The sequence below is a fragment of the Hypomesus nipponensis genome, chromosome 5 (genome assembly GCF_054491055.1).
Source record: "Hypomesus nipponensis isolate SF chromosome 5, ASM5449105v1, whole genome shotgun sequence".
Classification (NCBI taxonomy): domain Eukaryota; kingdom Metazoa; phylum Chordata; class Actinopteri; order Osmeriformes; family Osmeridae; genus Hypomesus; species Hypomesus nipponensis.
In genome coordinates this window covers 1814106-1836402 of record NC_140365.1, presented here as the reverse complement: position 1 = coordinate 1836402, position 22297 = coordinate 1814106, and the positions used below count along the sequence as shown (strand labels likewise).

At 51.7% G+C, this 22297-nt stretch overlaps 1 protein-coding gene across 1 annotated transcript in view; it reads right to left on the bottom strand.

Moving 5' to 3' along the window:
• Window positions 1-8629, bottom strand: part of LOC146287703 (glutamate receptor 4) — a gene marked incomplete at its 5' end in the record, with an annotated part of 55553 nt that extends 46924 nt beyond the window's left edge. The window contains 2 exons of the mRNA XM_084698691.1: window positions 3871-4029; window positions 8614-8629. Of these exons, the coding sequence (XP_084554817.1) occupies window positions 3871-4029; window positions 8614-8629 (175 nt within the window). The remainder of the gene's footprint in view (window positions 1-3870; window positions 4030-8613) is intronic.
• Window positions 8630-22297: the final 13668 nt, after the last annotated feature.

Sequence of the window (22297 nt, the reverse complement as noted above, 5' to 3'; positions counted from 1 at the left end):
GTGTGTGTGTGTGTGTGTGTGTGTGACAATGCATAACTGCCCCCACTGCAAAGTCATCCCATCCACACTACTCAAAGACACCCTTTGTGTTTTGACTACTCTTCACTCCATCCTATCTCACCCCCTCTCTCCCCCACACTCCTCCCCCATCTCCATCACTGTCTCCTCACTCAGGAGGAGGAAGGAGTGGAGGAGGAAGGAGAGGAGGAGGAGGAAGAGGAGGAGGAGGAAGGGGAGGAAGAGGAGGAGGAGGAAGGGGAGGAGGAGGAAGAGGAGAGGGAGGACTGTAATGCTGGAGGGAGCATGGCAGCTCAGGGAACACTCCTATCATCTCTTGTCTTTCACAGCACAATGCACAGAGTTGAGAAATGCCAAGTCAATACTGGGTCCAGGAGTGAGAAGTTCAGCTGCAGCCACACTGGAACTCATCCTGCCACAGGGAGTGCGGTGTGACAGCTAAGCAGCTCACTCTCTCTCACACACACACACACACACATGCACACGCACACACACACACACACACACATGCACACACACACACAAACACACACCCACACACAACAACACACACACACAGGCTGTGTGAGCTGGGGTTCAAAGGGTGTTTTAGGTTCTTGTTGCTTCGCTAGAGAGAACTAGTACAGTTCACCTTGTCGACGATTCCTCGCTAACTGCTCATCCAAACAGCTTCACTCTGCCCGTCCATGGGTCCTGAGCGATATACCTGGCGAATTTCAACTTCATACAGTGCCCAGTTCGCAAGTTAACTTTATAGTTAGATTACAGCTTTATGAGACTCCACAACTCTCCATCCCGCCATCCCCTCACCTCTTCAATCCCCATCTATCCATCCCCCTCTCTGTTTCACAACATTAAGCCCTCATTAGAGCCTCTTCTCTCCTCTTCTCTTCTAACACCACCCATTAACCTGCCTCCTGGGGCTACACACACACACACACACTCTCACACACACACACACGTCTACAGACCTCCAGTTTCCCCACTGCATCGGCAGATCCTCAAAACAGTGAGCTATGCTAACAGCCGTCTGGGGAACACACATTACTCAACACACACACACACACACACACATACAAGAAGTACAAATACAGAGGACAGAGTACACACACACACAGTTGTCCATAAAGCAATAGAGAAGACACACAAACAGCAGAGACCATAGATTTGTAGTGTGTGGGACTGAGTCAGACTGTAATGATGAATATCAATGAGTCATCTTAGATTAACATGTCAGTGTGTCAGTCCAGGAGGGACAGTCACCCGCATGGTGGGAGCACACAGTCTCTCTCTCTCTCTCTCCAGTCTCTCTCTCCAGTCTCTCTCTCTCGTCTCTCTCTCCCGTCTCTCTCTCCAGCCTCTCTCCTCCAGCCTCTCTCCTCCAGCCTCTCTCCTCCAGCCTCTCTCCTCCAGCCCCTCTCCTCCAGCCTCTCTCCTCCAGCCTCTCTCCTCTAGCCTCTCTCCTCCAGCCCTCTCTCCTCCAGCCTCTCTCCTCCAGCCTCTCTCCTCCAGCCTTTCTCCTCCAGCCCTCTCTCCTAGAGCCCTCTCTCCTCCAGCCTCTCTCCTCCAGCTTCTATCCTCCGGCCTCTCTCCTCCAGCCTCTCTCCTCCAGCCTTTCTCCTCCAGCCCTCTCTCCTAGAGCCCTCTCTCCTCCAGCCTCTCTCCTCCAGCCTCTCTACTCCAGCCTCTCTCCTCCAGCCTCTCTCCTCCAGCCTCTCTCCTCCAGCCTCTCTACTCCAGCCTCTCTCCTCCAGCCTCTCTCCTCCAGCCTCTCTCCTACAGCCCAGGGGCTGTGGGATGCCAGCTGGGACTCATCCCTGGACTGGGATCTGGAACTCATCCCTGAACGGAGGGCCGTCTGATCTGTTTCCAGGGACTGACTGCGTCAGCCGGGTTTTCAAACCCGTGTCCTTGACGTGAAGGTCATTAGGCTCATTCAGACATTCAGAGCCTCTGTACCAGAGGGGACGGACGAGGAGAAGGATGGAGGGTGTGAGGAGATGTGGATGATGACAGAGATTGAGACTAGGAGACCAGGCCAGCAGGTAGGCTGTCGTTCCATCTCACATTCCCCTCAGCTATCAGTGTCATCGATTGGCCCATGTAATTCTGCTCCGATTTGGCTTGGCTGATCAATGGTTGCAGCGCACTTCCTGTGGCCAGGAAACCATTAGGTAGAGGAATACTGAATTTATTTTCTCTAGTGTCCTCTTTTGCTCTCTTTTTGTACTCTCTTGTCTCTGCTCCTCTCTCTGCTCCTCTCTCCGTGTTCCTCTCTTCTAATTTTGCAGAAATAATGAACCCTGACTTGAAGTGGACATTAGTTCACTCCATCCACTCCACCACAGTCACACTTGCACCCAAGTGTAAATCTGTTCATGTTGAAAATACTGGGAAGGGAAAGTCTGTTCCATCTGACTAACATTACCACGGGAATTATATGCTAATAATAATTTTAAAATGTCATGACCAGAAATAGATGGCCACCTAGGTCATCAGTTTTAACTCATTCAACAAAATGTAGATAGAGACTAGACTCTAGTCACTACAGACATGCACCCGTTGTGTTGATACAGAAGCAGCAGGAGAAGGGGGGTGTGGGGGACCTCCCGTGTAGTCAGCATGTCTTCAAGGTCAACATCGCTTACAGTCTAAGAGCGTCACACAGCGTACATATAGATCCCACACACACACAATAAACATATTGTCCACACACACACTCTGCATGCATACCAGACACACACACACACAGTCCTCAGTCTAACCCTGTCCTCCATCCACAGCCCCCGACAGAGTCACAACCAGCCTGACCACAAACCAGCTTGACCACAAACCAGGCTGACCACAAACCAGCCTGACCACAAACCAGCCTGACCACAAACAAGCCTGACCACAAACCAGCCTGACCAGAGACCAGACTGACCACAAACTAGCCTGACAAACCAGCCTGACCAGAGACCAGACTGACCACAAATGAGCCTTACAAACCAGCCTGACCAGACACCAGACTGACCACAAACTAGCCTCCCAGAGACCAGCCTGACCACAAACCAGAATGACCAGAGACCAACCTGAACAGCCAGAAACACAGCTTTTCCTCTAAGCTGGAACACTCCAAAGACAGACAGACACACCGACAGAGGCAGTCTCACTGCAGATGGTTCCACTCAGGGTCATGTGGAGGTAGACCAGAGCCGGGGTGATGTCCCAGGAATCAGGAAGTGAGACTGCACCCTGGCCAGGGCCTGGTGCCGTGTCACCACAGCACATCCGTTACTCTGTGACGCCTTTCAGCACGGTGCTGACCAAGGACTCAGACACAGGAGACGGCGCACTGAGCATGTGCAGGGACCTTGAGGGAGAAAGGCTAGGCATGATGGGAAGTGGCAAAAGCTTGACTTGGAGCCTGCTAGTGTGTGTGTGTGTGTGTGTGTGTGTGTGTGTGTGTGTGTGTGTGTGTGTGTGTGTGTGTGTGTGTGTGTGTGTGTGTGTGTGTGTGTGTGTGTGAGTGTGTGTGTGTGTGGCTGTGTGTGTGTGAGTGTGCGAGTGTGTGTGTGTGTTTGTGTGTGTGTGTGTGAGTGTGCGAGTGTGTGGATGGTGTGTGTGGATGGTGTGTCTATGGTATCTCCCTTGCCCGTCACAGCACACAGTACCATCCCATCTCCCAGCACCTTCTCCTCGCAGGTGAGCTAGCCTAGTGGTGAGCTAGCCTGGCCTAGACAGGTACAGGTGGGCTAGTCTGTGGAGGGCCAGGTGAGCTAGTCTGGCCTAAACAGGTACAGGTGAGCTAGTCTGGGGAGGGCCAGGTGAGCTAGCCTGGCCTAAACAGGTACAGGTGAGCTGGGTACTTACATGCGTTGGTGACAGCGAAGCTGTTGGCAGTCTCGATGTTGTCTACGTGAGGGACAAGGTTGAAGGGAGCTTCGGACGCGTTGGGGCTTGTGTTGTGCAGGAAGATGGCCAGACGGAATGCTGTGTACTCCTGATCAGTATTCCTGATGAACAGACCGCCTGAGAAGAGAGGGAGAGGGAGGGAGGGAGGGAGGGAGGGAGGGAGGGAGGGAGGGAGGGAGGGAGGGAGGGAGGGAGGGAGGGAGGGAGGGAGGGAGGGAGGGAGGGAGGGAGGGAGGGAGGGAGGGAGGGAGGGAGGGAGGGAGGGAGGGAGGGAGGGAGGGAGGGAGGGAGGGAGAAATAGAGGGGAGAGAGAGAGAGAGGATGGAAAGAGAGAAGGAGGGAGGGAGAGTGAGGGAGGGTGAGGGAGGGAGGGCGGGAGGGGGGAGAAATAGAGGGGAGAGAGAGGGAGAGAGGGGGACAGAGGGAGAGAGAGAGAGAGAGAGAGAGAGAGAGAGAGAGAGAGGGAGGGAGGGAGGGAGGGAGGGAGGGAGGGAGGGAGGGAGGGAGGGAGGGAGGGAGGGAGGGAGGGAGGGAGGGAGGGAGGGAGGGAGGGAGGGAGGGGAAATAGAGGGGAGAGAGAGGGAGAGAGGGGGACAGAGGGAGAGAGATAGAGAGAGAGAGAGAAAGAGAGAGGGATGGTTGGATGGATGGATGGAAGGAGGGAGGGGGGAGGGTGAGGGAGGGCGGGAGGGGGGAGAAATAGGGGGGAGAGAGAGGGAGAGAGGGGGACAGAGGGAGAGAGAGAGAGAGAGAGAGAGAGAGATGGAGGGAGGGAGGGAGAAATAGAGGGGAGAGAGAGAGAGAGGAATGGAAGGAGAGAGGGAGGGAGGGAGGGAGGGAGGGAGGGAGGGAGGGAGGGAGGGAGGGAGGGAGGGAGGGAGGGAGGGAGGGAGGGAGGGAGGGAGGGAGGGAGGGAGGGAGGGAGGGAGGGAGGGAGGGAGGGAGGGAGAAATAGAGGAGAGAGAGAGGGGAATGGAAGGAGAGAGGGAGGGAGAGAGAGAGAGTGAGACTGAGCAGGGTCCTACACCATGCGCATACTGAAAAATCTCTTCTGAAAAAAAATGGACAAGAACACATATCACACTAAACCAGCTAAATGATTCAGTCAATACGTCCTCAATTGGGCCACAGGCTTTTCACATACAGCAACATCACTGGGACACTTTAAGATCATGCGCACCCCTTGACATTTATTTTCTGTCAGCATGAAACGTTGGAATGCGCTTGAACTTAACGATAAATCGTCCAGTTCGATCGAGTTGGAAGTGAAACAAACAGAAGGGGATTTACCGCCCATTCTGGGCCACGTCAACATGGTAAGTTAGAGCTTGTAGAGTATGAACACCGCGAGCAGGCATACCCCCAGCAAGGTTGTCCAGTCGGTAGCTTCAGTTGTGGGATTCCGTCGCTTGAATAACCGCGCTTAGTTACCGCGGGGAGTAAAACAGCGTGACTATGACAAACAGGTTTATGAACGGGGGACTGGGTGTCCCTGAACGGCGAGCTGCGACTCTGCAGTGGGCTACACACACTTTCAGAGAACCCCGCCGCTGATCCGCTCGCGTCAACCAAGCGGAGCATCCCGTGACCGGGAGCTCTATGCTGCAGTGTACCGATTTACTACAAAGCTGGCTGGTACGGAGCCCCTAACCCATCAAGCCAGACATGGGTCCTTTTGGTGCACTGGAAAATAGGGAAGGACGAATATTCTCGATAGGTAACGCACTTTCTAATGTCATTAGAAATTACGATTTTTTTTTCTTCATCGCTTTAGAATTATGGGTGGGTTCCGCTATACTTTAAGTTTCCTTATAACCTGCTGGTGGTGCCACAAACACACAGAAACAGAAATAGCTCTGCTAATAGTAATTAAACATTTTTTTTATTCACAGATTCACAACCCGCGTTGTAATGTCACTGCCCTTTCGGTAAAAGCAGCACTCACCGATCTGAACGCTGCTTGGAAAAGCTCCCATTGTCAATCCCCAATAGCCAGAAAATATCAGTAGAAACTGAATAAAAATCCTCATTTTGTTTTGGTTAAAAACTGATGAGAGACATGGAGGAAGATAACACCCGGGGAAAAACAAGCAGTTCATTAGCAATCCATCCTGGGTTAGATTTTCCCCCGCAGTGCCCGCGCACCCTGCTGCTGTTCTGCTCTGTCCGGCGGTAGAGACGGTACACGTACAAGATGGGGGAAGCTCGCCAACGGTGGGCAGTGTCCACGCGGAGAGGAATCACACATGCGCTTTATTTCGACCCTGTCTCCCTCTCTGCCGCTCTCTCGCGCTGCACGGTGAGCTCCCTAGTCACTTAATGCCACCGTATCCTACCGTACTCACCCAACGGTATACCGACCATGAAAATGGAAAAACACGCGCATATCATTCTCTTATATAAAGCCACAACGGGTTGTTTTTGGGACTCAAGTTGGATGTGGTGTAACGGAGGTGGCACCGTTGACGCTGTGCCGGAGTTTCTACCGCGCGGGTTCAGGGGCCCATTAGTGGGACTTGCGTGCTCGCGCAAACATGAATGCGCTTTCCACTTAGGTAATGAAAATCAACCTTGTTGTTGCAATTTCAACGTATTTCCATGTGAATCAAGGGAATGTGGGAATCCAGTGCCCTAGGGGCGAGGCAAGTGAGAAAAACGAGCCTGATATCCACTGCAAGTTTGCCACGTTAGTGGTTTGTATTGGCACTGTTGGCCACGTAATTTTCACACGATGCACACATCACACCGTCTCGAGTCCATCCATTCTACTTGTCGCATCACACGATGGGGCCACTGCATGCAGATTGCCCCTTTAGTGGGAGACACGTAGACACACACACACACACGCACACACACACAAAGCAGGAATCATTATACTGAATCACAAATTGTAAGCCTACATTGTGAAAAGTAAATGGATTTTGCCGTTGTCAATATGCTAATGAGAATCAACGTTGGTCGCCCTCAGTTTCACTCGCGCTCCAATGGATTCAATTAAGGCGTTTATGCATGCAGATTGCAGTGTTTAATTGCTGTGCTCGCGCTGCCCTGGGTCGGCCAGGAATGAGTGATACGGATGAAAGGGGATAAACAGATCACGGTCTGATATTGCAGCAACATATGTGTCAGCAGAACTGAGTGCCTTTCTCAAAGTTCAATATTTTGACGTTATTGATCCCAGCAGACTGCAATAAATGGTCACATGTTCCCGTCCGACATCCGTGCCTCTATAATCAATGCGAGCTCGGTCCCGCTATCCGCGGTGCTGGAATGTCGAGTTTTGGTATGCAGCGTTGTTAAGACCGTGTGCTGCTGGGGCGCTGTCCGGGGTCCTGAACTCGAGCAGACCGTGTTGAGGCACGTTTTCACCCGCCACGGTCACCGTGACAGCCCGTACTCCTTTCTCTTCTGAGAGCAGGGCGGCCCAGGGGAGACCGCACGCACACTGGTTTCACACTCCGGGGAGGGTGTGTCCCGGGACGCTACGTTTTCACGGCAGCATGACTTTACCGACCTGTCCGCTCAGCCCGGACGTGGTCGTCATTGTTGTGCCACGTGCTGATAAGCTACCGTGCAGGAGTTGTGTAGCAGTTGCTCCGGTTGGTCTAACGCAGTGGTTTTCAACCCTGGTCCTCAGGGAACACCTGTGCTGCATGTTTTAGATTTTTCGGTGCTTCAACACACCTGATTCAAATGAATTGGTCGTTACCAGGCAATAACACATAGAAGTACCACGCACGAACAACGTCGGCATTCCACTTCTTATACTCTGAATGTACAGTATTTTATTGGTAGCTCCAATTGCTAGTGAATTCCTATAAATATTTTAGCGGTTTGTAGTTTTTTGATTTTATATATAGCTATTTCTTACGCTTGTAAAACATGTAGGCTAATAAATTGCTGGATCGTTCCGTTTGGGAGAGCCTCGTCCTATTCTGTTAACAGTTGTTTTCGGTCTGGTGAAAGCGTTACCAGGACGGTGAAGGTCACAGCCATGCGGGCATGAATGCAGTGCTCACACACAGTGCAGGTGGATGATATTTCAACTGAGAAGTAAGCCAGTTAATCAGTCTCCCTTACATATCACCATCACATGCAGGCAAGCAGGAAATAACTAAGCGTGTAACAGGGCCGTTCTATTTCGTTGTGAGGACGTGATTGTTAACAGAACTGACCACGTGTTCTTACCTCCCAGCTGCTCGTGTTAAACCTTCCCTCATAAACATGACATCACATTATATTACACTACATTACCCACATGTCCCTGCGTCAGCCTAAGTCAACCAGAAAACACCTGCCTTGGCACGCTGACCTGGTAAAAACACAGGTTAACGTACAAGCTGGCTTGCGGGTTATGTGCGGGGTTGTGTGTGTGTGTGTGTATGTGTGTGTAGTTGCATTGTCAACATGGGCTCATCTGTTCTCAGATCAGATTCTCTCTCTCTCTCTCTCTCTCTCTCTCTCTCTCTCTCTCTCTCGGGGTAATAAGGGTGAAATATGAGATAATAAATTGTCATTGATTGAAGCCAGAGTTGTTTTCAAGCCAGATATTGAAAAGGGAATACAATTTATCATATCTTGGGACACTGAAGATTATAAAGTTGAGCTAACTGTAATGAGATTGGACATAGTCTTGAATTATAAAGTTTAACTTCATGGTAATGCACTACTGCAGTGTTACTTGCATCTGCTGAGAATGACCTTGACTTAGTGGAAAACAGCCACACACTGCTCTCTCCTTCTCTATCACTGGAGTTTACTCCTCTCTCTCTCTTTGGTGTTTTCGGTGGAGTTTCCATCACTAATTTGGCCTCCACTGCCCAGGCATCCAGACCCGCACCTTGGAGACAGCAAGAGGGGGAGGAGAGATGGAGAGGAAGACAGACAGTAAGAGAGAATATTTGTTTGTCTCCCTTCCGCATAATGAACCTGAGATTGGATCAAATGTCAGATTAAATTGCTGAGAAGTGAAGAAGGCACATTATTGATTTCCGAAGTGGGACTGCAGATGGTTGGAAATGGGTAGGGAGAGAGGGGGTGATGGAGAGAAGGGTGGAGGTAGGGAGGTGAGAGGGAGAGAGGGAGGGGGTGAGGGGGTGAGGGAAAGAGGGAGGGGGTGAGGGGGTGAGGGAGAGAGGGAGGGGGTGAAGGAGAGAGGGAGAGAGGAAGAGAGGGAGAGAGGGAGGGGGTGATGGAGAGAGGGAGGGAGAGAGGGAGGGGGAGAGGGAGGGGAGAGGGAGAGAAGGAGAGAGAGAGGGAGGGGGTGAGGGAGAGAGGGAGAGAGGGAGGGGGTGAGGGGGTGAGGGAGAGAGGGAGAGAGGGAGAGAGGGAGGGGGTGAGGGGGAGGGGGTGAGGGAGTGAGGGAGGGGGTGAGGGAGAGAGGGGGTGAGGGAGAGAGGGAGAGAGGGAGAGAGGGAGAGAGGGAGAGAGGGAGAGAGGGAGAGAGGGAGAGAGGGAGGGGGTAAGGGAGAGAGAAACAGATCTCTACCTGTCTGAAATACTCTGCTCTTCTACCAGGAAATCTGGAGTTTGTGGCATTCATTTTATTTAATCAGAACTCTAATCCCACAGTTTGTATGAAAGTAATTAAACAAATTGGGTTGTCCTTCACCAATTGGGACAAAAGACACTCATCTCCACAATCTCTCAATGCGGTAATTCATGAGGGACATGAGTGAGACGTTCATCTAGCAGAGATTTTGATCCAAAGCGATGTTCAAACAGTGCCTATAGAAAGTACAGTAGAAGATCAAGGATCACAAGTGCATAGTTCAAATAGGATTTCAGTGGCAGAAGACAGTAGACATGCAGTAGGTAGACAGGAGACAGACAGATAGTTCAGTCGTCCTCAGTGTTGATCCTGTCCTCGACAGCGGCCCTCCAAGGTGAAACTTAACATAATAACAATCATTAAAGTCTCATAGATAATAATTCGGTCTTCGATCCACTGCCTCACCATAGAGACTGAGATCCAGAGATCAGATCTGTTTGGCTCCTCAGGCCTCAGCGAGAAGGGTTATTTGATAAACGATACCACAAAAAAAGCAAGAGGATATCTTCAACTGATATGTTTGTTTTGCGTTTGGTAGCCAGCAGCAGCTTCCTGTCTCTAACCCAGGTGGGAGCCATCTTAGCTCTGAACAACACATAACTATCTCTAATACCCCCAAGGAGTTACGCGTGTGCGTGTGTGTGTGTGTGTGTGTGTGTGATGTGTGTGTCCGTGTGCTCGAGATATGTGCATCCATCAAACACAAACACTAATCTACCTGCCCCAGGCTTGATTTTCTATGTCTCTCTCCCCTCTCTCTCCTCTGTTTCTCCCTCTGTCTCCCTTTCCCTGCCTCTCATTCTCTTTCTATGGCTGTCTCTCTCAGTTCAGTTTAGTGTGTAATATTGTTGTAGTTAAACTACATAGCGGAAGTGTTCCTTGCCCAGGGACTAAAGATGGAGTTATGGATACAGACAAACTCATTAGAGCAGTCCTACATCACACAGTAGCATCTCAAATATTAATATGTATCATACATCTAAAGATGTGATGTCTCAGCCTGTAGGGGTTAGGGCCCCCACCAGCCTCCCTGCCCCAGCCTCCCTGCCCCAGCCTCCTTTCCCCAGCCTCCCTGCCCCAGCCTCCCTGCCCCAGCCTCCTTTCCCCAGCCTCCCTGCCCCAGCCTCCCTGCCCCAGCCTCCTTTCCCCAGCCTCCCTGCCCCAGCCTCCCTGCCCCAGCCTCCCTGCCCGAGCCTCCCTGCCCCAGCCTCCCTGCCCCAGCCTCCCTTCCCCAGTCTTCCTGCCCCAGCCTCCCTGCCCCAGCCTCCTTTCCCCAGCCTTCCTGCCCCAGCCTCCTTTCCCCAACCTTCCTGCCCCAGCCTCCCTGCCCCAGCCTCCTTTCCCCAGCCTTCCTGCCCCAGCCTCCTTTCCCAAGCCTCCCTGCCCCAGCCTTCCTGCCCCAGCCTCCTTTCCCCAGTCTTCCTGCCCCAGCCTCCCAGCCTCCCTGCCCCAGCCTCCTTTCCCCAGCCTCCCTGCCCCAGCCTCCCTACCCCAGCCTCCCTGCCCCAGCCTCCCTTCCCCAGTCTTCCTGCCCCAGCCTCTTTTCCCCAGCCTTTCTGCCCCAGCCTCCCTGCCCCAGCCTCCCTGACCCAGCCTCCCTTCCCCAGTCTTCCTGCCCCAGCCTCTTTTCCCCAGCCTTCCTGCCCCAGCCTCCCTGCCCCAGCCTCCCTGCCCAAGCCTCCCTGCCCCAGCCTCCCTTCCCCAGCCTGCCCCAGCCTCTCTCCCAACCCTCCTCTTTCCCCATCCCTCCCCCAGCCTCTCTCTCTCATCCTCCTTCCCTGCTTCAGCCCTCCCCTCCCCTTCTCCCCATGGGTACAGTTGTAGCAGTCCAGATTGATCCATTCAACCAACAACTAACAGCCCCCCTGCCCCCCTCCCCTCCTGATGATTAGCTACTCTTCCCATGGCAACTGGAGGCTCTTTGAAACACAAACAGGAATGATTAGTTTTTACCATCCTCTATACCCCCTCTCCTCCTTTCCCCCTTTCCCTCTCTCCCCCTCTTTCATGAATATGCTGAATGTTGTCCCTGCACTGCGCCTGCTTGTCTGCTTCGAGGTAAAGAGAGGCAGAGAGAGAGGGAGAGAGGCAGAGAGGCAGAGAGAGAGGGAGAGAGGCAGAGGCAGAGAGGAAGAGAGAGAAAGAGAGGGAGAGAGGCATAGAGAGAGGGAGAGAGAGAAAGAGAGGGAGACAGTGAGGCAGAGAGAGAGGAAGAGAGTGAGGTAGCAAGCAGGGGGAGAGAGAACGCTTTGCTCCTCTCATTTTCATGGCAGCACAATGACCCTGATAACCTGCTGTATGTGACGCACCTTAAATGAGTCATGATCTGCTGAAGAGGATGACATGGCACACTGTGTCCTTGAGGGGGGGGGGGGGCAGTGTTGGTCCCAAGAGGCAGAGAGGAGTGGTGAGGCCATTGTTGGCCCTGGCATCTCCTTCAACATCTCCAACATCTCCTCCAACATGTCCTCCAGCATCCAGGATGACACAGTGCTCCAGATGGATGGGTGCTCCATCTGTTCCCGTGTCGTCTGGAGGAGAGTGGATCTCATCGCTGCTGGAGAACCCAGAGAACCCATCAGCACGTTCCACTCATCTGTGAAGGAACGAGAGGTAACACATTCCCTCAGCACTCCAACATCACTGGATGAAGACAGGAGGGGAGGGGGGGGGGGGAGTGCATGCATGCATTCTCCATTACAACTTTTGTTTGTTCATTCTCCCTATGCCTCTTTCTCTCTCCATACCTCTCTCTCAATACCTGCCCCTCTCTCTCACTCCATCCCTCTGTCTCTCTCTCCACAGTAACAGCAGCACTATGGAAGGGATTGTGGATGCTCTCTCCGTCTTTCCATAAGTCCCTCTGCCCCTCCCTCCATCCCTCCCTCTCTCTCTCTCTCTCTCTCTCTCTCTCTCTCTCTCTCTCTCTCTCTCTCTCTCTCTCTCTCTCTCTCTCTCTCTCTCTCTCTCTCTCTCTCTCTCTCTCTCTCTCTCTCTCTCTCTCTCTCTCTCTCTCTCTCTCTCTCTCTCTCTCTCTCTCTCTCCCTCCCTCCCTCCCTCCCTCCCTCCCTCCCTCCCTCCCTCCCTCCCTCCCTCCCTCCCTCCCTCCCTCCCTCCCTCCCTCCCTCCCTCCCTCCCTCCCTCCCTCCCTCCCTCCCTCCCTCCCTCCCTCCCTCCCAGCTATGTGTTTTCCAGCAGTTCTGAGATCAGACTCACGTGTGTGTCTCATTCTTCTTGATCATTTACAGTAGGCATTAAGTTTAATTAGGCAAATTAATGACTTCATAGTCAAGGCAATCAGGCTCAGTTAACACAGCAGTAAAGAGGATCAGAGATGTATCCGCCTGCTCATCAACACTCGTCATGTTTACCAACGTAATCGATGAAAAGCCTAACCAACGTCTTGTTAGGTTTTTATTACTGAACATAAGACATGAATCGAGCCAATAATTGATGATTAATTATTAAGCATGTGCAGAAACATAGTTCTGTTGCTCCTGCTCATAGTCTTCTCTCTCTCTGTACCTCTCTCTTTCTCTCTCTCATTCCTCCCTCCCTCTCTCTCTCTCTGTACCTTTCTTTCTCAATTCTCATTCCTTCCTTCCTCCCTCTCTATGTACCTCTCTCTCTCATTCCCCCCTCCCTCTCTCTCTCTGTACCTCTCTCTCTCATTCCCCCCTCCCTCTCTCTCTCTGTACCTCTCTCTCTCATTCCTTCCTCCCTCCCTCTCTTTGTGCCCCTCCCTCCCTCTCTCTGTGCCCCTCCCTCCCTCTCTCTGTGCCCCTCCCTCCCTCCCTCTCTCTGTGCCCCTCCCTCCCTCTCTCTATGCCCCTCCCTCCCTCTCTCTGTGCCCCTCCCTCCCTCTCTCTGTGCCCCTCCCTCTCTCTGTGCCCCTCCCTCCCGCTCTCTCTCTCCACCCAGGGACTACACTTCTGTGCACAGATATTTGATCATAATTTCAACATGACTGTGTCATGCTGCTGTCACTCTCCCAAAGGGGAACTGTTTAAAACCCCCTCCCCTCTCTTCCTCTCACATAAACTGTTAAGGCCTCTGTCACTTCCTCCCTCTCCCTCTCCCTCTCCCTCTCCCTCTCCCTCTCCCTCTCTCTTTCCCTCTCTCTCTCTCTCTCTCTCTCTCTCTCTAAATCTCTCTCCCTCACTTTCTATCCGTCACACTCTCTCCCTCGCTCATCCTCTCTTTCGCTGACACCCCCACCCTGTGCACACAGCTGGTGTGTAATTGGTTCATCTGTTGTGTGTGTGCCTGTGATTGGTGGAGCTGGCAGGAGGCCCTGATGGTTGTGGTGGCGGTTGAGTCTGGCGTTTCACGCGAGGGAAGTGTCCGTACAGACTTCCCAGCAGGCTTAGCAACGCTCCTAATTGCCATAGCAGCCAGAGCAGCACGGTGCATACTAAACACTGTGGAGCCTTGATCTGGACATGCTCTCTATCTCCTCCTTCTCTAGTCTCCTCCCCTCCTTCTCTCCTTCTCTCCTCCTTCTCCTCCTCTCCTCTTTCTCCTATCTTCCTCCTCCTCCTCTCCTCTCCTATCCCCATCCTCCTCCCCCTCCTAAGGTCATGGTTCGGTAAGAAAGTTTCTATGGAAGTTAGTGAAGGTACAAAACCAGGGGAGAGAAGCCTGTTTGCAGATTCAAGCCTTGTGCTCACAATACTCCTTCAATCCCAGGAAGACTCAGAGACATAATCAGAGACAGAACGGCATAAACCTTGGGAGGCGCAATTCAGTGAGGGATCCCCTCACTGTGGGTGTTAGAGGGGTGCAGACCATCTCTCCATCTCTCCCCCTGCAGAGTCTATACATTACCCTGCAGAGTCTATACATTACCCTGCAGACTCTATACATTACCCTGCAGTCTATACATTACCCTGCAGACTCTATACATTACCCTGCAGTCTATACATTACCCTGCAGACTCTATACATTACCCTGCAGTCTATACATTACCCTGCAGACTCTATACATTACCCTGCAGTCTATACATTACCCTGCAGTCTATACATTACCAGACTCATGGTGTGTACACTTGGTCTCCTGTGTGAGTCTAAGGAGTATCTTTGGTAGATCAGATCACATGCACACGTGCATATAACATGCTGAAAATATCAATCCAAATGAGTTCAATCATGAAGGAATACATACATCCTGTGATCCTCCTGACCTCCTGACCTTCAGAACATCACTGAACATCACTGAACATCACTGAACATCACTGAACATCACTGAACATCACTGAACATCACTGAACATCACTGAACATCACTGAACATCACTGTGTGTGGAAACAGGGAAGAATCCCAGCTGACCAGAGGGTGCCGAGGTCTTTCTGTGTGTTGGTTAGCTTCCTTCTGAGGAGACGGGAGGAGGAACACAACAGACGGCTTTGTTTAGAGAATCCTCTGCTGCTGTTGTTGTTGAGACCGGGGTTCCAGTAAGCCTGGCCGCTCCACAGAGACAAGACCTGCCCACTACCGAGGCTTAACACAGCAAGAAGGGCACTGTGAAGGATATTACAGACTGTGGTTCTGCTATGACAGACGGTCATCTCACAGCCGAGTCAAGGTGGCTGAGCGGTTAGAGAATCAGAATCAGTAATCAGAAGGTCGCTGGTTCGATTTCCAGCCGTGCCAAATGACGTTATGTCCTTGGGCAAGGCACTTAGCCCTAATTGCCTCGGGGGGAATGTCCCTGTACTTACTGTAAGTCGCTCTGGATAAGGCAACCAAGACTATGTAGCGGAAGCAACAAAACAGATATAGCTAAGCAGCTGTATAAACGTTTTGCCTCCGCAGCGTCTTAAAGGCACTGCATTATGTTCCCTCAGGTGTGCAATATCTGCACAATCAGGGCTCCACACGGCCCTCTAGTTGATGAACTTCCAAGTCCCAGTGGATGTGGAGTGTGTGGGAAAAGAGCTTCATGAAACATGAAGTCTTCAGCTCACACCTGCCCCCCTACCTGACTCAGACACCCCAGAGAGACAGGTGTTCACATTTATGAGCTAACACACTTCCCATCCACACCCCCCCACCGCCCCCGCCGCCCCCCCCCCCCATCCCGACAGTCTATCCTAGCCAATCAGAGGCTAAGCTACGGAAAAGGCTATTTATAGCCCCTCCAGCTTGCTAGAGGACTCGATGACCAAAGCTTTATTGATTTACAGCCGGGGAAAACACAACCTCCAGAGTAAATGATTGCTTGGTGTAAAAGTAAGTACAAGTGAGAGAGTAGCTAGCTACTGTGACAGGGCGTTTCCTGGGTCTCTGCCGTGTTTACGGAACGGTGTAACATAAAGTGAACGTGTGTGTGTGTGTGTTGTGCACTTGTGTGTGTTGTGCTTGTGTGGTGTGTGTGTGTGTGGGTGTGTTTGTGTATTGATATTGTGAGAGCCTACAGTCACCCAGTGACCCAGATGGTTGCCATGGTGATTCAGGTCACAGAACTGGATTGGTTGTCTGAGAGGTTGAAGGTTATGAAACTGCAGCAAAGTAAAACACAGACAGTGTTGCCCCTGGAACAGCCGGAGGGAATGACAAGTACACACACACACACACACGCACACGCACACGCACACGCACACGCACACATCCCACACACACAGATTGTACAGGACAGCACCTCTGGCCTCTGATGAGATTTCCATCCTCCTCAGAACACCACCTCCCATCCCTTTATAAGGTCATGCTAATGGCTCAGTCAATTTATGAACCGAGGTTATGAATAATGTTTTGTGTATTGCGTTTTAATAATTAACGACAGCCAGCCAGGTCCACAACTTCACCTCAGCTATAAATTATCCATCAGCTTCCGGACAGCCATATCATCCCCAAACAGTCATCTTCACAGGAACACCTGGAAACAGAGTGATGGTGTCTTTTTCACAGGAACACCATGGAAACACAGCAATGATGTCATCACCATGGCGATGGCCCCAACACCCCCCTGCTGCGCCTCCCTGATGTTCTCGGTTCTCCTGTTCCCGTGCCGTTTTAACACAAGCACCGGGAAAACTAACAATCTAGTGAGGAGGTTCTAGTGAAGAGGTTCTAATGATGAGGTTCTAGTGAGGAGGTTCTAGTGAGGAGGTTCTAGTGAAGAGGTTCTAGTGAGGAGGTTCTAGTGAGCAGGTTCTAGTGAGCAGGTTCTAGTGAGGAGGTTCTAGTGAGGAGGTTCTAGTGAAGAGGTTCTAGTGAGGAGGTTCTAGTGAGGAGGTTCTAGTGAGGAGGTTCTAGTGAAGAGGTTCTAGTGAGGAGGTTCTAGTGAGCAGGTTCTAATGAGGAGGTTCTAGTGAGGAGGTTCTAGTGAAGAGGTTCTAGTGAGGAGGTTCTAGTGAGGAGGTTCTAGTGAGGAGGTTCTAGTGAGGAGGTTCTATTGATGAGGTTCTAGTGAGGAGGTTCTAGTGAGGAGGTTCTAGTGAGGAGGTTCTAGCGTGGACGTTTAATTAAAATCGTACTGCTTCTGGGCATGCTCACTGCTCCTATCAGAAGCAGACTGACACACTCTGCTGCTGTGTCATGGTGGACACGTTACCGTAACACTGCTGAGTACACGCAAACTACACGCTAACCTCCAGAACACGCCAACATCCAGCACACCCTAACATCCAGCCCACACTCGGCTCTTTGGTCCACAGGCGCCAGGGAGCCAGCACAGTAATTAGTTTCCCCGAAGCAGGGTGCTTTAGAATGATAAGCGAAGCTTTGTGCTAGGAGTCCGTGGTGACGGGCGTGGAGTCTGGTTATCTACAGAGAGCATGGGAGGAATGCTGGGGAGAAGGAGAGGAGGGCTGGGGAGGAGGGGAGGGGGGGCTGGAGATGGGGGGAGGGAGGGAGGAATGGAGATGAGGGGAGGAGGGTTAGGGATGAGGGGGGAGGGAGGGTTGGAGATGAGGGGAGGAGGGTTGGGGATGAGGGGAGGCCTGGAAATGAGGGGATGAGGACTGGGGATGAGAGGATGAGGGAAGGGCTAGAGATGAGGGGATATGGGGAGGAGGGCTGGAGATGAGGGGGATGAGGGGAGGCCTGGAGATGAGGGGATGAGGGGAGGAGGAGAGGAGGGCTGGAGATGAGGGGGGGGGGGTGACGGCTCAGCACAGATGAAACTAACAACAACGCCGTCCTCAAGTTGCCAGGTTTGAGGAACAATCCCCATCCCAGGGTACACCAGAAACAGGCTCTAAGCCAGGCCTGCCACCTCAGCATGTCTGTAATATAAACACAGTTTAATGAAGGCTGATCAGGGATGTAAAACAGCACTGCTCATCTACTGCCAGAAACTCTTCATCATTTAGTCAGTCCCTGAGGAACTCTGTACTATCCAGCCACAACAACCACAATAGCAACAAGAAAACAGGGCTCAGTAGAGTGATGGCAGTTACTGTGGCAGGCTGGGAAGCCAGCTGTGAGACTGTGTGACTGTGAGACTGTGAGACTGTGAGACTGTGAGGTGTATGATTGTGTGGTGTGTGAATGTGTGAATGTTTGCGTGTATAACTGTGTAGTGTGTGAATGTTTGAGAGGGTGAATGTTAGAGTGTATGATTGTGTGGTGTGTGAATGTGTCAGTGTTTGAGTGTGTGACTGTTTGAATGTGAGAATATATGACTGTTTGAATGTGAGAATATATGATTGTGTGAATGTGCGACTGTGATGGCACTCTGCCATGCTCTCTTTGCCTTTGTGTTGAATTGAATGAAGATCTCTTTATTTCCGCCCCCGCAGTCTCTCTCTCTTCTCTCTCTACCTGCAGCCCCGCCGCCCCCCCCTCGCTGACCTCTCAGCCCTGCAGAGATGGGGAAGAGAGAGTACAATGCCGGCAGATAAACCATTAGATTGAAAATCCTTTTTCCTCCCAGTGTTGGGCTGCGCCCTAGATACATCAGCCCCTCAGCTCCGCAGCTCCTGCATTTGATTTGAATATTTTGTGAGTGTAATGGTTTCGCAAAAGGCGGGCATTTCCTCCGCAGCCGAGGAGTCAGACGAGTGTCCTGCAGGTGTGTTGGGGAGGGTCTCTCCGCGGTCAGGCCAAGAGGACCACTTAAGATTCTATTCAGCGCTCAAGGTTGCTCCACGCTCAGAGGCCTGGAAGAGAGCGAGCTCTGAGCTGTTTAACCCTGGATCCTCACAGCACTGCTTCCTAGTCTCAGGTTCCTGGGTATGTGCAGGTGACAGACAGATGTGAGTGATCCTGAGACAGACTGTTTCTCAACGGGTTCTCGTTTAGTCTAACGATGTTGAACACCAGTTAGGTAGAAACCAAGTCACAGGGAGGTCACACACACACACAAACAGACACACACAAACTGTCTCACACACAGTTTCCTTAATCTCACAGATAATCAGGTGCTTTCCCCCTACTTTCCTTCCTTCCTCTTCTCCTTGTTCAGTGCTCCAGAGTGGAGAGGAGGAGGAGGAGAAGGAGGAGAGAGGAGGGAGAGGAGGAGAGATACAGCTGAGAGAGAGAGAGAGAGAGAGAGAGAGAGAGAGAGAGAGACAGAGAGAGAGAGACAGAGAGAGAGAGACAGAGATAGGTCCATACACATTAGAGGGAGGGAGGGAGGGAGGGAGGGAGGGAGGGAGGGAGGGAGGGAGGGAGGGAGGGAGGGAGGGAGGGAGGGAGGGAGGGAGGGAGGGAGGGAGGGAGGGAGGGAGGGAGGGAGGGAGGGAGGGAGGGAGGGAGGGAGGGAGGGAGGGAGGGAGGGAGGGAGGGAGGGAGGGAGGGAGGGAGGGAGGGAGAATAGAGCGGGTCTGTTGCATTCTGGGAGGGGGAATTCCTTCACCCTGCAGAGTGAAGTGCTGTTTAAAGGACAATGAAATATTTAAGAGACAGCATTACTGCAGCCAAGTAGCATCGGCACGTTTTAATTTAGAGACAAAACCAGTTCCCAGGCACCTTAGCAACCCAATCTTAATTAACAACCCAAAGATTAAAAGGAAGAGGAAGCAGAGAAGGCCTTCTCACAGTAACATCCCATAATAAGCATTAGAATAATTCCCTTTCACGAAAAGACTGATTCAAACTGATTGCCTTGGCACTGCCAGCCCAGTACAGGATTAGACACCCACTGAAGAAATGGAAATGGTTCTGTTAGGAGAAAGGATGTGAAGGGCAGGCGGCACACATACAGTGCGCACACACACACACACACACACACACACACACACACACACACACACACACACACACACACATGAACAAACACACACAGTCATGCATGTACAGTGTGTGTGTGTGTGTGTGTGTGTGAGTCACCAGACACCTGCTGACCTCACATCCGTCCCCAGGGCAGGTAGAGCCAGCAGGTGTGAATCATGCTGACTCCACCATCCCTCTTCATCATCATCACCATCTTCTTCATCATCTTCACCATCTCACAACATTAACTTGACAACTAAGGGATTCTCAGTTCAATTTAGTTTTGTTAAACAGCAAAGTCAGACGTCCATAACAGTCCCTCAACTGAGAGTCAAACCAGAGTAATATAAACATAGTTTAATGAAGGTTGATCTGGGATATCGTGATATGGGGTTTTGTGTAGTGTTGTGTGATTCTAGGGATGTCAGAGATTTTGAGAACTATTTGGGGATATCTAAATGATGTTCTTGTCAAAGCTCACAACAAACACCTGTGGCCTCCACACTGTGCCGTCTGAAGCCGTGCTCCGTCAGCACTGTGATATTCACCGTCGACCGCGTTCTTCGCCAACCAGAGTCTCTGCATCTGTTTTCACGGAATCCCGTGCCCCCCCCCCCCCCCCCCATCTCCAAGCCTGATCAGACGGCACAGCTGTGTTCCTGCACACGCCAGATCACACGCCATCTGAGGGTCTTCTGAGTCAGATCAATAAATACAACACTTTCGCACATCCCCTCCATCCTCCCTCAGCTCCCTGCTGTAGTCTACTTGAGTCGATTTTTCAGGTATCAGTACTTCCCTATTTATTATTTACTTCACTATTTATTTTTCTGGCAACTTTTTACTTTCAGGTAAAGGTTGACATAATATTGTCGAAAAAGTGTAGTGTAAATTATTTTTTTGATGATTGTTTCAAACACAGAGGGAGTTGATGACTGAGAGTAGAGACATTCCTGATCACCTTTGGCCATATATGAGTCAGCTCTTCACCTTTTACCAGTGTCCTTTTAAACATGAGTATCTACGCTTGTGAAGGAGCTGGAAGTGAACTGACGGAGGGAAACCGTCTCCTTGCTGCTGGCTTGTTAAACTGTAACATGTGCTGACCTGTCTGACATCCCTCCTCCCATGTCTGTATAGACATGCACGTATGGGAGTGTGTGTGCGTCTGTGCGTGTGTCTGTGTGTTTTGTCTGTATAGTAGTTTTATCAGTACTACACCGTGTTCTTTCAGGAAGCAAGCTTGTTGGGATTCAGCGAGCATGAACGCATTTCTCTGGCCAGAGCCAATCAATTCTCCACACATCCAGGATGGTGGGCGGCTGGATTACTGCATTGTAGAGGGCACACTGCTAAAGGCAAGCCAGAAGGTTTCACATTATATTCAATTAAAATCTGTAATTATAAAACAATGGTCTTGAAATGCACCATTCCAGACGGTTATTTTAAACCACTGAAAGCAGGAAATGGAGTTGTGTCATTTAGTGAGCCCCCTCTTTGTTGTCTCGTATGTTAAGGAGCTGTCAGGAAACGGAAAACAAAAAGCGTTCCTGCATTAGCGTGCGTGGAGACTACTGATCTGAAGGGCAACACAGACACGACCTCAGGACAGAACAAGGAAACACGTATACAGGACTGAGCAACAGAACTACCGTTACCTGCCGCACACTGGAGCAGGTCCACAAACAGTAAGCCATCCCTGATGAGACAGGCTACGTCGACTTCTTCGTCATAGTCATGAGGTACCGTTTCATGCATTCAGTGTTAAAAGGTCTATTAGCAGGGCCGCACACCGCCCACCTCCCAACTGGGTGAGTAAACACAGAGGGAGCAGGGTGGAGGGAAGGATGGAGGAGGGGGGAGGAAGAGGGAGAGGAGGAGAAGGGGAGGGAAGGAGGGGGGACAGGTGGAGGGGGGAGAGGAGGAAGAGGGGGGGAAGGAGGGGGAGAGGAGGAGGGGGGACAGAGGGAGGGGGGAGATGAGGAGATGGGGGGGAAGGAGGGGGGAGAGGAGGAGGAGAGGAGGAGGAGGAGGGGAGAGGAGGGAAGGAGGGAAGGAGGGGGAGAGGAGGAGGAGGGGGGAGGCGGGAGAGGAGGAGGGGAGGAGGGTAAAGGAGAAGGAGGAGGAGGGGGGAGCAGGGGGGAGAGGAGGAGGAGGGAGAGGAAGAGGAGGGGGGAGAGGAGGAGAGGAGGAGGAGAGGTGAGAAGGTTGAAAGAGGACAAGACAAGAAGGAAGGAGAGGAGATAAAGTTGCTGTGACTCATCATCTACAATGCTGTACATTTAAGACTCACAACCCCCTTCCCCTCCCTCCCCCCCCCCCTTCCCTCCCCCACTCCCTCCCTGAGGCAAGATCAGCATTCACCTGAGCAAGAGAAACACAGCTACTGATTCAGTACCTCGGTCCCTATGGCCTTCCCCCTTCCCATTCTCCTCCTCACATTCAGCAGAAACAGCTGTGGTATGCTCCTACACTGACCGACACTCAATTTGTCCCCATTTTAGAGGCTTGTTCGCAAGCGTGACCAAAATGATTACATGGTGCCACCCGATTTAAATTAAACAGGTCTACTTTTCCTCTCGCTGTAGGCACACCTCTCTCCCTCTCTCTCTGTCTCTCACAATATCTCTCTCCACATCTCTGTCTCTTTCTCTCTCTATATCTTTCATGGTAACCTTGT